General features: G+C 41.9%; 1 protein-coding gene across 1 annotated transcript in view; it reads right to left on the bottom strand.

Moving 5' to 3' along the window:
* Nucleotides 1-19,651, bottom strand: part of LOC119649702 — a 447,461-nt gene that overhangs the window by 98,362 nt on the left and 329,448 nt on the right. The window contains exon 4 of the mRNA XM_038051973.1: nucleotides 4,740-5,356. Coding sequence (XP_037907901.1) covers nucleotides 4,740-5,356 — 617 coding nt within the window. The remainder of the gene's footprint in view (nucleotides 1-4,739; nucleotides 5,357-19,651) is intronic.

Here is a 19,651-nt window from a genome sequence, read left to right as displayed (position 1 = left end):
GCTTGAATTACAACAATGGAACGGAAGAATGCGTTGTTGGGCCGATGATGATGATAGCGACTTTCAGTTTCCTGCGCCAACTTTCAAGCATCCCATTAGCACAAGATTACGCAGATATGGCCTCCAGAGCCACGGCGTGAACCGATCAATGATTGTAAAGCCATTCTTGAAACCGTACGAGTCTCGCAATGGGGCGATTATAATGAGATAGATTGTGTGAAAGTGCTTTGTTGACTGAGACTTTTCGTAATAAGTTATGTAGTCTCGCACTTCTGCCATGCGATGCACAATCTGTCTCCCCTGGCCAAAAAAATTTTATGGTGATCCGTCGATTCGTTGTCCGCATGCCTCAAATACATGCTTGCGGAAATTGACAGAATACTTGTCTGAGGTCTCGCAGGCTACCATATGCTAGGCGTTGAATGGAAGATAACAAACTCCTTAAATGTGTATTTGGAGTTAATCCTGAGGCTGCGTTGTCTTTTTAAGTCGCCCCATTGCAGGAAAATCGACGGTGGCAGGAATTTTGACTTCTGTGACACGTGACAAAGTGTTGGAAGCTACGTTATCCTTTCTAGACACGTGTTAAATATATTGGCCGATGAAGCACAGGTATGGATTTGATTCACTTTTTGATGAAGGGCAGCGTCTGCGGGGTTCATCTTGCTCAGGTCATCCCAGATGTCCATCAGGAGTTGCCAGGTGGTCTCAAATGCCTGGACAGCTTCTGGGACCACACCTTGGTCTTCGGGCCAGACAGGTATGGTTTAAGGATTGATTAATGGTGGACGGTTTTGGGCAAGAAATGATGGCAAAAGATTATCATGCCCAAGAACCTCCTGAGGTCCTTAACAGTTTTCGAAAGCGACAGGCTTAAAATCGCTTGCAGTTGAATGCCTTCACGGATAATTAGATGGCTGAGGAATGTCACCTGCGATTGCAAGTATTTACATTTCTTAACATTGGCTACTAGATCGACCCGAAGGAGATGTTGGAAAATGTATTTGAGGTATTCTAAATGTTCAGACTCAAAGGAGGTTGCGATCAGAATATCATCCAAATATACCAAAAAAAAAGTGATAGTTTCTTAGCACAACTTGGAAGAATCTTCGAAACTGCCCAATCCAAAAGTCATCTTAGTGGATTTGAAGAGTCCGCACGGTGAGCATATTCCCATATTCTGAATATCTTCGCGGCTAGAGGGATTTGGTGATATACCAACTAGAGAAAATACGGCAGTCTGCGATAAGATGTGCAATATCGTGGATCAGTGGAATGGGGTACTTAGACGTCCGTAATCGCCACAAGGTCTCCATTCCATTCGGCGTGCTGGTTGAGATTTTTCTTGATGAGCTAAAGGAGGCAGTCGGGTCAATGTAGAATCTATTGTATAGATCAACTAGCAATCGGCACAGCAGCACAGAAAGTCTGCGCCTAAGATGGGAATGCTGATATCTACCATAATTAAGCGCCAAGGAAAGTCGAAGTCCTAGACTCATATCTACAGACGAGCGTGCACGTTCGCACAGAGGAGACTGCAGATTCCGGCTCGGATTTCTGCCACGAAGTAGTGGAAAGTACCCTTGATGCCTGGCCCAGGTATGATGTAAAACTCACACTGTGAGATTTTAACAACCGTATAGGGACAGAGCTGCTACCGTTAGTTGGTTTGCGACAAACAAAGGCCGGTAAACAAACGAGGGCTCCTCTAGACAAGACAAACAACACGCCGCTACATTTCAGCCTTGATTATTATTTAAATTTATACGGTGAGCGGGTCACTTAATCCGTATCCATGAGGATGATCCAACCCGGAAAGTCAAGAAGGACAATATCTATGGTAGGAAAAGAAGAGGAGGCAGACCCTGCCAGAGATGATGAGATGGCGTAGGTCAGCACGCCAGACAGCTATTGAATTGGTGGACCTTGGCGCAAAACCGGAATGTCTTGAGTTCCTAACTAAGGCAGGCTTAGACCGGATACCGGTTGTTGCGCCGTTGATGATGATAATAAATTGCGTCTGGATGGCTCAAGTTGTTAGAGCGCTGGGCTGTCGTAGTGGAAGGTCGCGGTTTAAATTTTACTGGTGTGAATGTGAATATCTTATGCGAGTGCTATGCTGATCACATTGCATGCTATCGGGTATTATAATCCTGTAGTGTACCGTTACGGTCTTGAATGAAGTGCTTTAACGTACTTCAAAGCCCTAATCCAATAAAATAAAATAGTAATAAAGTCACCGCCAAGCCCCGTTGATCATCTGGTGAGTGTGAACACTAAACTCATCATTTGGTGTAGCTACATACGCATTTGGCCCCAATCGCAAATAAGTCGAAATGACTGGATGGATGATAATTGTATACTAACAACCGGACAACCGGCAACTTTACGGACAGAAAAAGTAAGCTTGAGAGGACCAACAGATCAGCACTCCAGCAATACAGGGAGCAACAGCACTAGGCGGGGAGGTTTTACCAACATGTCAACGGGGAAAAGCTAAATACACTCGAAACCTATAGACCTAAACCTATACACTCACCTATGGACATTATGGAGACATGGGTTGAGCATTTTGATCAACTGCTAAACAGCGAGAATAAAGCCATTTTGAAGGTCCTGATAACTCGGCAAAAGTTGATGAAAAACTGGGAAAATTAATAACTAATACTGATATCAAAACCACTATCCTCTGTAAGTCCACCCAACTGCTGGCCTATACTGCCGATGTCGACATTATGGAAGGGCAACGCCGGATATACTATGACCAGACTACTAGTGGACATAGTACTCAAATCGTTAGCAGCAGTGATAATATGAGGAGGCTGCGTTATGTGTCATCTTAGGGAGCAAGTCGCACATATAGAGCGGCAATGTCCACCCAGTTCTACAATTGAGGAGCATGAGAATAATCTATTCGTTTTGGTTCTGGACATGAGACTATGAGAGCCGAAAATCATAGCATGGGCCCTTGAATAGGGCAGTTTGAAAACGAATTGAAAGGACTTGTTTTACTCAAATTGAACTGGTTTGCCGCTTGGCAATCATAAAACTATGCAAGGATCTAAGGAAGAGGAAAACCATGCTTGCGCGGTTGAGCTTCAGCGGATGTGTCGAGAGAAATTCTCACACTCTTTAGCATCAGCAGTTTCCCAGAAATCATTTCTGAACCTACACTGTGTAATATATAGGTTCGACAGGCAGTGCGATATATTTACGGCGCGTGTTAATCTGGTTGCTCTGCGTTCGAATCCCAGTCATCATGGATGTCTGTGTTTGCCTCGATGCGGTGAGCTTATCACTAGGGCAGTCTCATCAGAGACTATGTGGATGCCCTATACTCCATGAACTAGTGGACAGGAAACACTAAGCCATTCGCAGTGACCAGCCTGATTTAAAACTCATCCAATTTGCCGATGATACCCTTACTTACATCATATTATATTCTAAAACCTATTATTAACGCCTTAATGATAATATCGAACATTATTTACTTGATATCACATACTACTACGCAAATATGGGGATGAATGTCAAATATAGCAAAAGCCAACACCGTGTATTCAGGAGAAAATGCAAATACTTCGATCCATAAAAAAAAAAAAAGATGTCCGGATGGCTCAGTGGCTACAGCGCTAGGCTTTCGTATGGAAGGTCATGGTTCAAATCTCGCTAGTGACAGTGGGATTTGTGTTGTGACTTGACGTTGGATACCAGTCGAATCAGCTGTGCAAGAGTACCTGAGTTAAATCAGAGCCTGCCTCGAACAGTGTACCTTTATGGTCTTGAATGAAATGCTCAGATCCAATTGAATTGTGGTGCCAACGGTTATTGTAATTAATTAAGTTGGAAATTGGGGATGCTACAATTGACCCAAACCATTGTCAAAGCAAATAGTCTATTGAAGCTGATCCCCAGCTCCCATTACAAAAGGAGAAAATACGAGCGTCGAATTCTACACCATTGTACAGGTCTCAAATTCAGTTGGAGGATCAAGAAGAACTACAGGAACTCAATATTCTCCCTGAAGACTAAAGTCAAATCACATCAAGAAGATAATCTCAACCTGGTTAAAGGAATCTTTGCTCTAAAATAGAAACCTTTCTTAGGCCTAGCCAAATATTGAGCACCAAATCAATCTTTTCTGCAAGGACGACTATACTCGTACGTAAATATGTAGCATTTTGAGTATAATCTGAAGTCACTGATGGACAATGTTAAATTAAATTAAAGAAAATTCAAGTATTAATTGCAGTTCTGGCCGAGAAGGCCAACAAAAGAAGTAGATCCAGATCTCAGCTTATGTAGAATAAATTAAGATAAAAGTTGTTCTAAGTTAGACACTTTTGAAATAGATGAAATAAGGAAATTTAACCTTCTTTAAACAGGAAGTAAATTTATTTTGGATCTAGGACAAGGCTATGGATTTAAATAAAGCTGTAAAACTCATGTGTTCAACATACTGTCTTACATGGACTTATTCATCCATGACCTGATGTCGCACACACATTCCATTTTCTCCTCATTTACAAATTCAGCCAGAATTACGCCGAACAAGGATTACACACGCTACCGTGCAGAGTCCAATGCATGTATATGCTTATATGGAATAAATCTACTGCCACAGCAACATCTAAAACAACAATAGGGACGATATCCTTCAACATTTTTTCTGATTTTCTCTTTCCGCTCTTAAAGGTCGAAAACAATTTCTACGAATTACCAAGGCAAACAGAACTGACCTGAATTCCAGACTTTTTTCCGCCTCCGCTGTTCCATTCGTTCAAGCCGTAAACGTTTTCGTTTCTCTCGTTTTTCCTTTAATTTTTTCCGTCTCTCCTCCTTTGACAACTTATTTCGGATTCTATTTTCCGGATTATCTCGGAAGCGAACTTTCCGGCCGTGGCCGGCTCCAATTCCACCTCTTCGCTTGCCATGAGGACCTTTTCTCCTGCGGTTCATTTGAATTTCGGATCCTTTTGCTGGGACGTTATTGTCGTTGTCAACTTTGTTGTCGTGCTTCATTGATTTGTACTCAACGATTTGTGAGGGGTTTGCGGTTTCTACCGAGTTTTCGTGCTGAACCTCAGAGGAACTACTATTACGTCCAGACAATGCCAAAGTGGTGATTTCATTGCGGATTGAGCCCGTTGAATGGTCGATTATTGTGGCCGTTGCTGTGAGATTTGTAACAGGTCTTGCATTGGAGGCGGCATGCTTACAACGAGCCTTGTTTTTGCAACGGGTGCGACGACGTTTTGGTCGCGTCGTCAGATTTTTCGCTGGAACTTTAGATGTTTGCGATTCTGAATCTACAGAACTGCTGACTTTATTTGCATGATTGCGGGAGTCTCGCCACCTGGAATGAAAAGGAAAAGGCATTAAGCTGATTTTCTTGGATAATATCGCTAAAATCATTATATAGATAATCATGGAAAGTTGAAGGACTGGCAAATTCAAGTTTAGAATGCTTGAAGCTTCCCAGCTTTTTTATTTACAGTTTGAGATAGTTCAGTGCAATATACAAACACGGGCATATATGCATATTCATTGCTCAGTCAGATTAGCAATTTTGAATTTTCTTGATTCTTCGAAAGATTGCTGGCTAGAATTATAGGCCAAGATGGTGAAATACGATAACGCTGTGTGTCCTTCCGTCGGAATGTTTAACTCTGGGCAGATTGTGCGGGTTAGTGGGTATGGGATTAGAGTAAAGTATTTAATTTGTTTTCTACTGCGGGGATACGTCTTTTCCAGTTGCTAAAATTTAAGGATTTCGGTGGCAGCCTTACTTTTGATATAGTGATAATCAAACGAATAAGAAGGTTTTGTTAAAAATAGATTTTGGACATAAATATGAAAAATGAAGATAGTGGACCCATGGATGAAAACTGGGAGAAAATTTCTTTTCGATTGGTAGAATTTAGAACTCTATTAATCCCTAAACAAAAATTTAGGCGTTTCCTAGGCGTTTTTTCCTTACTAAAATTCATGCTCACGTCGTGTTGACAAATATATTAAGGGGGCAAATAGAACCTCGCAACCACTTCAGTCACGCTGCTCCCAGGGCTGATTTACTTATTCTCTGAACGAAACCGCAATCTATTTTTAGAGGGGAGCAGAAATAGCTGAATTTAATGAGCAAGGCAATGATTTTTCTTTAGCTACTCCATACCTTAGACTTTATTATCATATATTCTCATTCAAAGGAGGTAGATTTGGAGACTACGGTGACCTTGACGTCTATCGATGGGGGTATTGGCGATGTGAAGTCTTATCTCATAATGTTGAAACTGTGTGGGGGGGAGAAAAACAGACGTGCTCATAAGAAAGTAATTTCTCATCGTAATCTTATAATTTGCACTGCTTGCTTTTATCGTTTTGAAAAAAAAACATAACTATTATAAAACGTTTTGAAAAGAGGGATTAGTTATAGATTACGTTTTCGTGTAGAATTTCGTGGAGGTTAATTCTTGTTAATATAAAGTCAATAACTTATTATTGAATGAAGCACCGGGACATCAACGACTTTCCCTGTTTTGGATGAAAGATTTATATTGAATAAGACTAAGTTGTGTAGAGTGTATAATTCACAACAAAAGGCCACTGTTGAGGATCTGTTGGACATACTTCACAAGACCTCAGAAAGTTCCAATCTCTTGCTATTGTCCTGCGCTATAAAGCTCCAAATTTGATAACATGGCATAGCCCACTATGGAATCGCCATTATATTACCAATATGATTCACATCCACTTTTACTACTACCCTAGTGAAATACCCATAGTTGAAATTTTGGACAAACTGAAACATAAATATTCCGTCGTATGCAGCCAGGTGTGACTATATGGCGAAAGACACTTCAGACGTGTTCAGATTGCAATGAAACCCATTACAGCGTCCATACAGTGCAATTTTTGGCAAGTAGAGCAAAGGAATATTTTGGTGGGCTTTATGGGTTACCTGCATACTGAGTAGGCTGAGCGGATTACCGCGGAAGACACCGAACGTACCAAAATACGGAACATGAATTTAGCCGATATCATTCAAGAAAAGGTTTAGTGAGCCACAAAGAGTTCGAAAAACTGGAGGGATTCTAGTTCCAATTGATTGCCGAATTTCTCGTGCAAGAAGTTTACTAGCACATGCCTCTGACTGGCACAACATATAAATCCATTCTTTTTTTACTATAGGAGTCACCTAGCTCTTCCCAATGGTAAAAGACTCGGTAGACACAATTTGTGGATTCGGAGGAGGGGGAAGCATGAAATGTGGTCGTTTTCTCTTGACTGGCATAAACATTGTGAACATTGCCGTGAACGAAGACTAATTTGGAGAACGTTCAGCAGCAGATATGAACTGCTATATATGTGACTAATTCCGGAATTAGGCAAGTGGTTGAAGTTGTGGTACAATATCGTCCAAAATTGACTTACTAGCCGCTTATTTTTACAACGAGGAGGAAATGAATCCCTTGCAGATTAATTCCACTTAACTTGGAGGATGGATATTTCGATGGAGTGTAGTCGAATTAAGAGCCGATCGATGAGTGGAAATTGAAGACGAAGTAGAGTAAACTCGTGAATTACCTCCGGTGGCCACTCGTTGATCTTCATGTATCGACCAGATGGCTACGGGCTGAGGATATCTGTGCCGAGATGATGCAATTTATGCGAACCATCCAGCAATGCGTAGTGGTTGCACAGGAACTTAACGAAAATTAATTAAAGCGGCAGGAGAATAATCAATCTGGACTGTTTTACTTTAGGATATACTGTGATGGCCCCACTGCGATACGGATGAGTTACAAGTATTGTATCTAAATCCCTTACGACTTTCTGACATTTGGCGGTGCTCTCTCGAATAATCTGATACAAATCGTGCAAAAGTACACCATATTGTCGATAGGAGTCCACATTTCGAATAGAAATAAGAAGTGGGATTTTTCCTTAGGAGAGTATGCAACGGCTTTTCATGCTGAAGTATATCAGTCTTAAGGGAAGCAACCAGGGTGATTGATGAGTGTTTAGAGGGAAGGTACATCACAATCTGCAGTAATAGTCAAGCTACACTGAGCGCGTTGAGCAGTCCTTCGATTAAAAAGCTTGTTCTCTATTACTCTATTGCGCGAATTACCATCGACTACAGAGAACCCTGGGGGCAGTAAACGGTTTCCTCATCATGGTTTAGGATACCTGTTTGGCCCGAGAAAATGGATGGGCACTAATACGAGTAATCACAACTTTATAGCTACTCCCAAATACTGTCCGCTGGGTCACTTGTCCAGCTCCGTACCATTCCATTCGAAGGTTGGTTCATCATTACACCAGTAGTTCTTTTTTCTACTAGGGATACTACCGCATAACCATGTATTGCGATATGAGGTGACTTCTTTTTGGTGAAAAACTTATTAATTTCATGATGTTCTTGGGAATTTAGCCGGCCCGCAATTACGGGAAAAACGGGCGCCAATCTCTATAAACTGCAACCTATATAGGAATCAAATCCAGCAGATTATTTCTCCCGTAGTATAGGTAGGAACCATCAATCATCATCCTTATCAACTTAGCAACAACCGATTTCCAGTTTAGGTTTGTCTATATAACAAACTCCAAATACCCCCTTCCCCAATTCGATATCCTTAGTAGCTCCATCTTAAGCAGGGTTCGCAATGTCTACCTTTTTTATCATACGAAATTGTCCATCTCCCAATATGGGGTAAAAATTGTTCGAAGGATATTCCTCTTGAACGCCGCTAAGGCTTCGCGATTCATCTTGCCGAAAAACCCAACTCTCCGAGGAATATAAGACTGTCTTGAGTAGTAAGATTTTTTACTCCAAGGCCACATCTTCTAGTGGAACAGTTTTTATAAGCTGGAATACTCTGTTGGCTGCCAATAACCTTTTGCTGGTTTTGTCGTCAGCGTTGTCATCAGTTGCGATTTTCAACCTTAGATAGCAGAAATTATTAAAGGTTTCAAATGTGGTGTCTCCTATCTATACGATTTTCAGTTGATCAGTGCTAGTGGCTGTTGCAACTGTCCCCTTTTCAGTCGCTGACGTTGTCAGTATTTACTTTATCTTACTCTCATTAACGTGCAGTACAGCGACATGAGGCCGCTTGCAGTTCATATGTTTTTTCCCCTATTATGTCATTATCATCAGCACAAGCTAGTAATTTGGTGAATTTGAAGAGGATACTGGCGTTTACATCAGCATCGCGAATCAAATTTTCCAAGGCTAGGTTGAAAGGAACTCATAATAAGGCATCTCATTCTGTTAGATCATTGTTGGTAGGAACTGTAGCGCATTTCAGCAAACTGAAAATGATAGATAGTCGTGGTATCTAAATTTAGTGCGCATCTAATTTTAAAAAAATGATGTCAACTCTAACCAAGGTCATGCATTTTACGGACACTCGATTTGTTCTGGTCGGGCTATGTAGAAGATATGATAATATGCGTTGTCAAATAAAGTAAGCACGTTTCAAAACTGTCTCCTTTTGACATCGTTTAAAAAATGAAGGAGGTAAGGCTCAGAATTGGCGGGTCATAATATAAAGCAGGTCTCCTTTTCAGAACTTATTTAAAGAACAATAAAAGACGAAGACGGCTTATGGTTTTCTCTTGGATAGAGGCAAATCGCAGTGTTAACCTTTTTAAAGTTTTTTTAGAAACAAAATCTTATTAAAATCGGTTTACTGTCTGTTTGTCTTGTGCTTTATGACAGGTGGAAAACTTCAAAACTACCGCTGACTCCTACAAGATAGTCGTGTGCAGCTTCTGCTAAAACTAATTAATGGCCCCCCCCCCCGCCATCTAACCGCGAAACATATGGTATTACGTTGCGGGGCTGGGTCAGTATGAACTATTATAGTATCCGTGATGGTGATATTCCCCCTCTTTTTTAAGGCTTTGTGTAAAACAAAACCTTATTCAAATCGATTCAATGTCTGTCTGTCTGTCTATCACACGCATTTTTCTCCAAAACGGCTGAACCGATCCAAACGAAATTTAGTGGACAGATTCAAACTATGAAATCCCACGCATACAGCGAGTGGCATAAATTTAGGTGGAGTTTAAGGGGGGGGCTCCCCATACATGCCAAGGGGGGATTCAAAAAATTGTTCACCGCATATAGTTGTGTAGGATATCAAATGAAAGGTATCGATTTGTACTTTCCGAAACTGACATTGGTTTTGGCATAAATTGCAAAGTGCATGAGTAAGGGGTCAAAATGTACGCACTTGAAGTGAGATAGGACTCATTTTCGGATACTACCCAACGTAAAAATCCGAAAAAAATCAAGATTGTGCGCCGAGATGAAATCTAGGCCTCAAAATATGTCCCATTCCGATATCTGCTCAAATAAACTTACTAATAGTATATTACTACTTTTTAGAAATTTACTGAAAAACCCCCTTAAATTCATCCTAGGACTTCCGAATTTTGTGCCAGCATAGAGGGCAATATTTCGTATATACATGCTAAATTTCGTGGAAATCTCGCTATGAACGCCAAAGTTATAGCAGTTCAAACTTCAAGCTCATCCTAGGTGCACCAAATTTTGCACCGGCATAGAGGACAGTCTCGTTCCATGGAAAGCCAACTATTAGTGTCATAGCTATAGAAGTCCAAACTTATCAATTTGGTGCTAATTAACAGCATCCTAAGCGATACAAATAAGATGCTGACGTCATAATTAACGAGAACAATTGAAATTCAAGTGAAATATTAAAATTCCATTCAAGAAGAATCTAATTCTCCTTAGTCATTTTTTATATTTGATGTAAGTTAAATTCTTGGCATTTGCTAATAATATTAAACTCAGAGTGTGACGCGTATGAGGTTGAATATTATCAATACCTTTCCATCAAATGATTTATTTAAATTACTTTCTAAAAAATAGAGGCCAATAGAATTTTTAACTATGTGACTCACATCTTCCTCTTTTTCTTCAGCCTTCAGTTCACAAGCGGGGTCGGCTCGTCGTGATCGGTTCCGTCATTTTATTTTATCAAATGCCTGATCAGGATGTAATCGCGAGACCTTCAAATCCCCATCCAGTGTATCAAGCCACCATTATTTTGGCCGGCTTTTTGGTTGTTTACCATTGCTTTCGATGTTCTGACCAATACTGGTTGTTGAATTCTCGTTAGCGTGAATTACGTGACCACACCAAAACGTGTCACGCCACCAGTGCAATGCAATATAATCGTTCCCATTACCGCAAGTCCCGTTCATTGTCCTTTATAGTCGCCAACACTTAGAACTATAGAGAGCGGCAGACGGACGACATTGCAGTAAATTTTAAATTTGGGACGTGCGCTGATACGTCGATCACAAAGAACACCAGTTGGGGAACGCCACTTCATCAAGGTTGCATTAATGTGTTAAACAATTTCATTACGCAGTTGTCCATTGGCAGATAGCATCGACTCGAGATATTTAAATCGCTGAGTTCTGGCAATGGCAGTAACCTGCCCCTCGAGATATTTAAATCGCTCAGTTCTGGCAGTGGCAGTAACCTGCCCAGAACTGAGCGATTTCAATATCTCGGGTCAATGCTATAAGCCAATGGAGAACTACGTTATGCTCCTCACATAGGCAAACATAAAACCTTTATACCTGAAGCATCAAGCTTCGGGTTTCCCGACTTGTTTTCCTTTTAAATTCCTTCTGAAGTAGTATCCCGTGGATATTCTTTATTACTTCCTCCACCGCTCTCCACTACCCAAACGAACTCAACATATTCTTTACGATGCTTTCCGTAGATAAATGGACATTGGCTACCACTTCTGTTCTGTAAGATGGAAGAGTGTATGCTCCGTATCCTCCGTTACGAATTCGTATTTTCGGCAGTTTGCTGAATAATCATGACCAAATCAGTGAAAGTATCTTCGAAAGCCACCATGTCCGGCTAAGAACTGAATCAAGTCATAGCCTAAAGAAAGGACGAGCAGTGAATGACATAAAATCGTTAATAGCCAAGCACATAGTAAGATACTGCACACCGACATTGGACATTCTGCAAAGTATGGAAATCTTTAGACTACCTCAGGAAAAAAAATGAAGAGGGACCTGGGAACGCTTCAACAATTGAGAAATAACTAGTTAAGCATTAATCTAATTAAAAACTCCGGATACTCGAGTGGCCAGTTAATTACCGCTGAGCCAATTGTCATGAAATTTGGTAATACGGTCTGATCTGTTAATCCTTTTAGGGCTCCTCCTACATGTGAAAGGGGGGTGTTTTTTCACCAAATATGGTTAAGTGAGGTATGATGAAAGGGCTCAATTAGTACTTTTCGAAAATGATCTTGTTTCTGCTATTGGGTGAAACATAGAGGAGCTCAAAATTCTCAGAACCTATCCTAACCAAAAAATCTGAAAAAAATCATAGTGGTGCATCTCTATGAAATTTAGGCTTCAAAATACATGCGGTTCTGATATCTGCAAAAAGAAAGTTAGTAATAGTATATTTGCACACTCCTTCTTTCCATCCTCCTTTAAGTCCCTCTTAGAAGTACGAAATTTGGCAGTGGTATAAGGGATAACATAAAGCATGGCCAAGTTTGAAAATAAATGCAACTATTATTAACAAAGTTTTCGAGGGTGAAACTTTACAATTTTTTTGTAAATTTCATGCATTCTGCAACAAAAATGTGTGAAGTTTCTAACATAAGATGAACACAAAACCTTTATATGTACCCGAAGAACGAGCCTCCGGTATTCCGGCTTGTCTAACAATCGTCCGGTTAGAACGAGGCGCATCATTCGTTTGTTTACAATACTTATGCAAAAACAATACTTCGCTGCCCACCCTTTGGTTTGCACCCTCTAACACACGTACATTATTTGGTGCGGGTAGATCACAGCCACTGTGTTTTAATCGATTGAGGTAAAGGACCTGTTACGTGTTAAATGCGCATGTGCAATATTACACCCTCTAGAAATTGGTGAAGCAAATGTCGCCCTCGTGAGGGAATTCGGTGTGACTTGTTCTACAATATCGACAAAAAAGGAAAATAAAGATAAGATAGAACTCTTGTTTAATGCTAATGTTTTAAAAGTTAAACGTGTGAGGGCTACCACTCAAGAACAAGTAGATCAAGCGTTTCAATGTAACCGGAGAATACCCTTAAAAGAACACCAGCTTCAAGGGAAAGCTATCATTTTTTCGTTTAAGAGCTGAATATCTCTAACTTCAATTGCTCAATGAGTTGGATAAACCGTTTTAAAGTAAGGCACAACATCGTCTCCGATAAGATAAGTTCAACAGAGTGATGTAAACGATTGGCTAGAAAAATTTACGCACGCAATTTAGTGTCGAAGAAATGTTTAATGTGGGTGTGACTGGCTTGTTTTATAAACTAACCACAGAGAAGAAATTGGAATTTAAAGGCGAAACACGCACGGAAGGGAAGTTATCAAAAGAAAGAGTAACTGTGATGGTGGCAGCGAACATGAGTGGTACAGTTAAAAAAAGCTTCCCGTAATCGGGAAATCTTAACATCCTAGATGTTTTAAAAATGTACGGCTCTTACCAGATTATGACACTAACCACAAGGCTTGGGTGACCCCTGACATTTTCACCAAATGGGTGCGTGCTTGGGATCGCGAATTAATAAAAAAGAAAATCCTGTACATTACAAGTTACTTGAAAAATGGAATAGTTCAACACTCAAAAGCTTTTACATCAGAAATACACAAAACCTTTCATACCTGCATACCCCGGTTTTCAACTTGTTATAATTTGCAAAACACAACATGAGTAGGTACGCACGTAAATTCGCCATAATTCGGATTAAAACTTAGCTGGAGCTAACTTTTTTCTTTTAGGATTAACGGATCTTATGTCCACATCAACTTCAAGCGTTTAAATTTGAAAAAATAATCAGGATGACACCCTTATATAAAATCGAGGTTTCAAAATACATTCGACTTCAATACCTGCTCAAATAAAGATAATAATGGTATATTACTATATTTTAGAAATTTGTAGGAAATCCCCCTTGAAAGCATCGGATAAATACGAACTTTAACATAATATTAGAAAGGCTGGTTAAGATCCTACTATTGCAAGCAAAGTTACAGTGCGTCAAAGCTTTCATTTGCATATGAATTTATCTCTCCCTTAGCATTAATTTAAAATGAGAAGTCTAACACAGTGAAGGACCGTATATATACATATGGCAAAAGAATTTCCGCTAAATGAATAATTTTGAAGATTATTCCAGAAAAAATTATTCTATTTTGGTCGAAACGATTGACCAACTGCTTTAATTAGTCGAACTCGACAAGGTTAGGAGTGATTGAGAATAGTTAGTATTTAGATGGGAGACCAGATTAAGGTCTGAAACAACTTCAATAGGTGAAATTTTGAGGGGTGCGGTGCTACTTGTGTGGCCGCCAGGACTGGGGGTGCTACTATTATTAACAAAGTTGCAGATGGTGAAGGTCGTCTTTTTTATATTAGTCATCCCAATTATAAACGTAGGTTAGATGAAGATTGACATAAAGAGTGAAGTGCTAATCATTAGATTGTAAAGGTTAAATACAATTGGAATGGATCTATGCATAATGTAGGATAAGATACTGCAAGATTTCGACGAAATCTTGCTATTATTATAAGTAGAACGAGTATAAAAAAAGTCCCTCACATAGCAAATGCATGAACATTACCAAAAGCATGCAGCTTACACTGTCTTGACTTTCTTATTAATAAATTATAAAGTATTCACAACATGATAAAGTAAAGAATGCCGAGTTCCTATAAAAACTGTCTGCTTTTTTTAAAATTTGAAAACAAGCTTTCTCATAGAGTCTACATACTCTACGTATATTATGCCTTCGGGCAAACCGCCTTCGGGCAAACCGCCTCCGGGCAACGCACAGCCAAAGAGCTGCGCCAAGGTTGAGGGGAAAGGAGCGTTCGGGGCACCTGCAACTAAGGGGAAACCGAAGCGGCAGCGGTCCTCGGACGATCCTAACTCTTCGACACAAAAGGCGGCAAAGAGGGCTCGGCCGGCAACGGTTAGGCCTTCATTTGCAGTCAAGGCTATCGAAGCCGATGGATGGGTCCTGTATGACGACTCTAATCCATCCGGCTACGATACTGAGCAGTGCGAACAGCTCAGGAGGAAACTCCTCCCAGCTGTAAGGGCTGCGTCCGCGCAAGGCACTAAGCTTTGCTTTGAGTCGGTAGGTGTATACCGTAAAATGTTACGGCTGAACTTTGCCGACGAAGACACGAACGAGTGGCTCAGGCAGTACTGCTCCTCCCTTAACGATGTGTGGGAGGGTGCGCGACTAACCTTGAAAAGGGTCTCTGAGCTTCCATCGATCAAAAAGTGCTTTCTCTGGCTTCTAGAAGAAGAGCAAAATGATGTCGGGGTTCTGGAACAACTTGGTATACAGAACAACCTTAACACTTCCACCTGGTTGCTGCTAGGCAGCAAAACAGGAGAGAGAACCGATAGGCCGGGAACTTTCCTCACTATCGGCGTCCCCGATCCTGATGTTAAGAAGGTTCGGGAAAAATCGGGTTACCGGCTCAACTATGGGCTGGGGACCATCACGTTACAAGTGTCGGCTCTTAAAACCATTGAAGGGGACATGCAACCCTCAGCATCTTCATCTGAAACATAAATGAGGTGACACATTTCCCAAGTAAATTTGCACCATTGTAAAGCAGCGACTGCACTTATCAGTCGTCGGATCAATAGCTGCAAGACATTTATATACCTCATACAAGAACCGGGTTGCTGGTGGGGCAGTCAGGGGCCTAAACTTCCAACATGCTGACCTATTGTACGCCAATGGAAGCGAGCGACCCCGCACCTGCATGGTAGTCTGCAAAGACTTCCAGGCTAACCTGGTTAACGACCTATGTGATGGCGACACCACATCGGCTAAGCTAACCATAAAAAGTCAACAGGGAGATAAAGAGATACTATGGTGCTCTGCATATTTCCCCTACGACGCAGAAGACGTTCCCAGTGGAACATTCATCAGAGCTATCCAATATGCCAAAAGTAGAGGCATGGGGGTAATAGCAGGATGTGATGTCAACGCTCACCACATATGCTGGGGAAGTTCGAACATCAATGCAAGAGGATCGAGACTACTGGAGTATCTAGTAGGAACCGATTTGAAGATCCTAAATGTGGGTAATGAACCCACTTTCTTCAACGTGGTCAGGCGAGAGGTCATCGACATCACGGTGGCATCTCCTGACATCGCGGCGCTGATCGGAGAGTGGAGAGTATCAAACGATATCACACTCTCGGTTCACAGACGCATTGATTTCGTTATGGGCATGGATCTACCTCCACCCACTCCATTTCGGAATCCGAGGAAGACAGATTGGGTAATGTATCAAACAGAATTTAGCGCGCGAGTCACGATCCCTGGGAAGCGCATCAAATCCATTGCTGGAATTGAGAGACAAGGATGCTCCTTAATCGTGCTCTGAAGGGTGAATCAAGCACTAGCTGGAATCGCTATAAAGAGGCACAGAAGGCTCTAAAGAAGAGCATAAGATTGGCTAAACGATCATCTTGGAGACGCTTTTGCGAAGAGACTAACTCTCTTGAGGCAATCTCAAAGCTGAAGCGGATTCTGGTCAAAGAACGTAGCCAGAAACTGGGTTATTTACGTTTACAGAATGGGAAGTACACAGAAAGCGATGAAGAAACGGCAAATCATTTGCTTGAAGTACACTTCCCAGGCAGCATCCAAAATCTAATCTCGGGGCCAACAGGTGCATACAGCCCTCAACCAAGAGATTGGAATCTGGCATGCAAAGTAGTATCACTGGAGCGAGTTAAATGGGCATTTAACTCGTTCCATAGATACAAGTCTGCAGGTCCGGATGGCATCATCCCTGAGCTAGTAATAGAAGGAATGGATGCCCTGGGTCTACACATTCGGAATATATATCGTGCATGCCTAGCACATGCTTATATTCCAATTAAATGGCGGGATGTGAAGGTGTTGTTCATTCCCAAACCAGGAAAACCCACCTACACAGACGCAAAAAGCTTTCGACCGATCAGCCTAACGTCCTTTCTGCTAAAAGGACTAGAAAGATTAGTAGATCGGTTCATGAGGGATACACACATTCCTAAATGGCCACTTCACCATAGGCAACACGCCTACCAGAAAGGCAAATCCACGGAGACAGCACTCCATGAACTTACGGCAAAAATTGAAAAGGCGATGTCCGATAAAGAATACGCCTTAGGCGCATTGATGGACATCGAAGGTGCCTTCAATTATGCCTCATTTGCGGCAATTTGTGATGCGGCGGGACAGCATGGAATTGAACCGCTGCTAATCAGTTTGATCCTTCACATGCTGGAGTGGAGAAAAATCCACATATCGGTTGGCCAGAAGTCTATTAAAGCAGGATGTCTCAGGGGCTGCCCACAGGGAGGGGTTCTCTCTCCACTGTTATGGCTCTTGGTGATGGATACCCTGCTGTGGCTCCTGGAGGACAAAAAAGTCTTCGCGCAAGGATTTGCCGACGACCTAGCCGTAATAATTACCGGCAAGTTTGTGGACACAGTATGTGACCACTTGAATGCAACTCTGCATGTAATCCACAGTTGGTGCCTCCGCAATGGACTCACGGTGAACGCTAGGAAGACTGGACTAGTTATGTTCACTAGGAACGTCAGGTGGGGCCGCTATACGCTACCCATCTTAGCAGGGGCGGAAACCCAGCTGGCACAAACAGTCAAGTACTTAGGAGTACATTTCGACTCCAAGTTAACGTGGAAGCATTATATCCAGGAACAATACCAGAAATCCTGCAGATTGCTCTGGTGCTGTAGGAATGCGATAGGTAAGACCTGGGGACTTTCACCTAAACAGATATATTGGATGTATACATCCATAATAGAACCCATTTTGATGTATGCATGCATCGTCTGGTGGCCAAGACTGAACTTTGCTAACAGCAGGAAGCTGCTAGCGCAGATTCAGAGACTTGGTTGCCTAAGTATTACTGGAGCAATGAGTACTACGCCGACTGCGGCACTTGAAGCTATCCTAAATTTACCCCCCATTCACTTGGAGGTGAAACGGAAAGAAGCCAACGACGCATATAGGCTCGATACCATTGGGGCGCGGAAAGGCGGCGAAGCCAACGGGCATGCGTCTATCTGGAAATTCCTTGAAAAACATCCAGTAGCCCTGATGCCGACCGATCATATGGTTTCCAGATTCGTCTTTGAAAAGACATACACTGTCGTAATCACCGAAAGAGAAGAATGGTCGACAAGTGGTCATGAATCTTTTCAGATTACAGACCTAATAATCTTCACCGACGGGTCAGTCACGGAGGATGGGTCGGGTGCAGGTGTGTTCTCGGAGAATCCGATTATAGAACTGGCCCGACCCCTCGAAAAAATGACGACCATATTCCAGGCGGAGATATATGCCATTTCATTGGCGGCAGAAGAATGTCTGCGACAAAAATGGAGGGGTCGCACCATTCGAATCTGTTCCGACAGTCGGGCGGCATTATCAGCACTAAATGCCAACAACATATCAAGCCAGTTGGTGTGGAGTTGTCATCAGGTGGTGCTGAAACTTAGCCGACTGAACGAAACATTCCTGATGTGGGTGCCGGGGCACTCTAACATCGCCGGTAATGAGGGGGCTGATAGACTGGCTCGCCAAGGGTCTGGATCCACAATGGTGGGGCCAGAACCAGCTCTTGGAATTCAACCATCTACTGTCAAGTCTACTCTGAAGGGTGAAATTGCAAGGATTCACGCAACCGAGTGGAGAAATTTGGACTCTTGCAGGCAAGCGAAAATCCTTGTGAAGGAGCCTAGGGCCACTAGAGCAGCATTTTTGTTGTCCCTTAAGAAGAGGGACATGAAAACCCTAGTAGGGCTTGGGACACTGCTCCTTAAACTACCATATGGAAAAGATGGGGTGGTGGTTTCGGCTGTGTGCAGCCAATGTGAATAGGCGGAGGAGACAGCCCTGCACTTTTTATGCAGCTGCCCGGCAGCCTCAGATCTCAAGACACCTTGGCAAGGTTTTCTTCAATGAAGAATCTACACACTCTCTGCCTCTTGAGAATGTTCTCAGATTCGCTAAAGCCTGCGAACACCGTAGGCGGGAAGCCATTGAATAGGCAACTTACGGGGATAGTATAATGGGCCTAATAATGGCCTGAGTGCTCGGAGCTGCGGCTCCCTCCAGTTAACTAAACTAAATGTATGTGTTTGTAATTGGAAAACGGTGAGGGCCATTTTGGAGCAGATAATGTTAATACAACTTATCCACATGGGAATAGTTTCGATCAGGTTCAAGATAAACTACGAAAATTATTCCTCTACTATTTCTGTTTTAAATTAAGGTTTATGCATGTGTGCATATTCTGTGAAAACTTGCTCTGCTCTTACTTTCCATTATACAAAAATATTTCCATAGTTTGAAAGATGGTGCATGAGAAAGTACAATAGAGAAATCTCTACTTCCACACAGTATCATATATACACGGGTATGTATATTCGCATTTCTTCACATGAGTTTCAGAAATCCTTCATATCCTTGGAGAATACTCAATATATTATCTACGAGTATATGATTCAATCCTTCCAACCTCACATAGGTTCACGTATTCAGCGTAAAA

This window comes from Hermetia illucens, chromosome 2, assembly GCF_905115235.1.
Source record: "Hermetia illucens chromosome 2, iHerIll2.2.curated.20191125, whole genome shotgun sequence".
Taxonomy (NCBI): domain Eukaryota; kingdom Metazoa; phylum Arthropoda; class Insecta; order Diptera; family Stratiomyidae; genus Hermetia; species Hermetia illucens.
The sequence above is the reverse complement of the archived record's forward strand: the minus strand, read 5'-3'. Positions and strand labels throughout refer to the sequence as shown.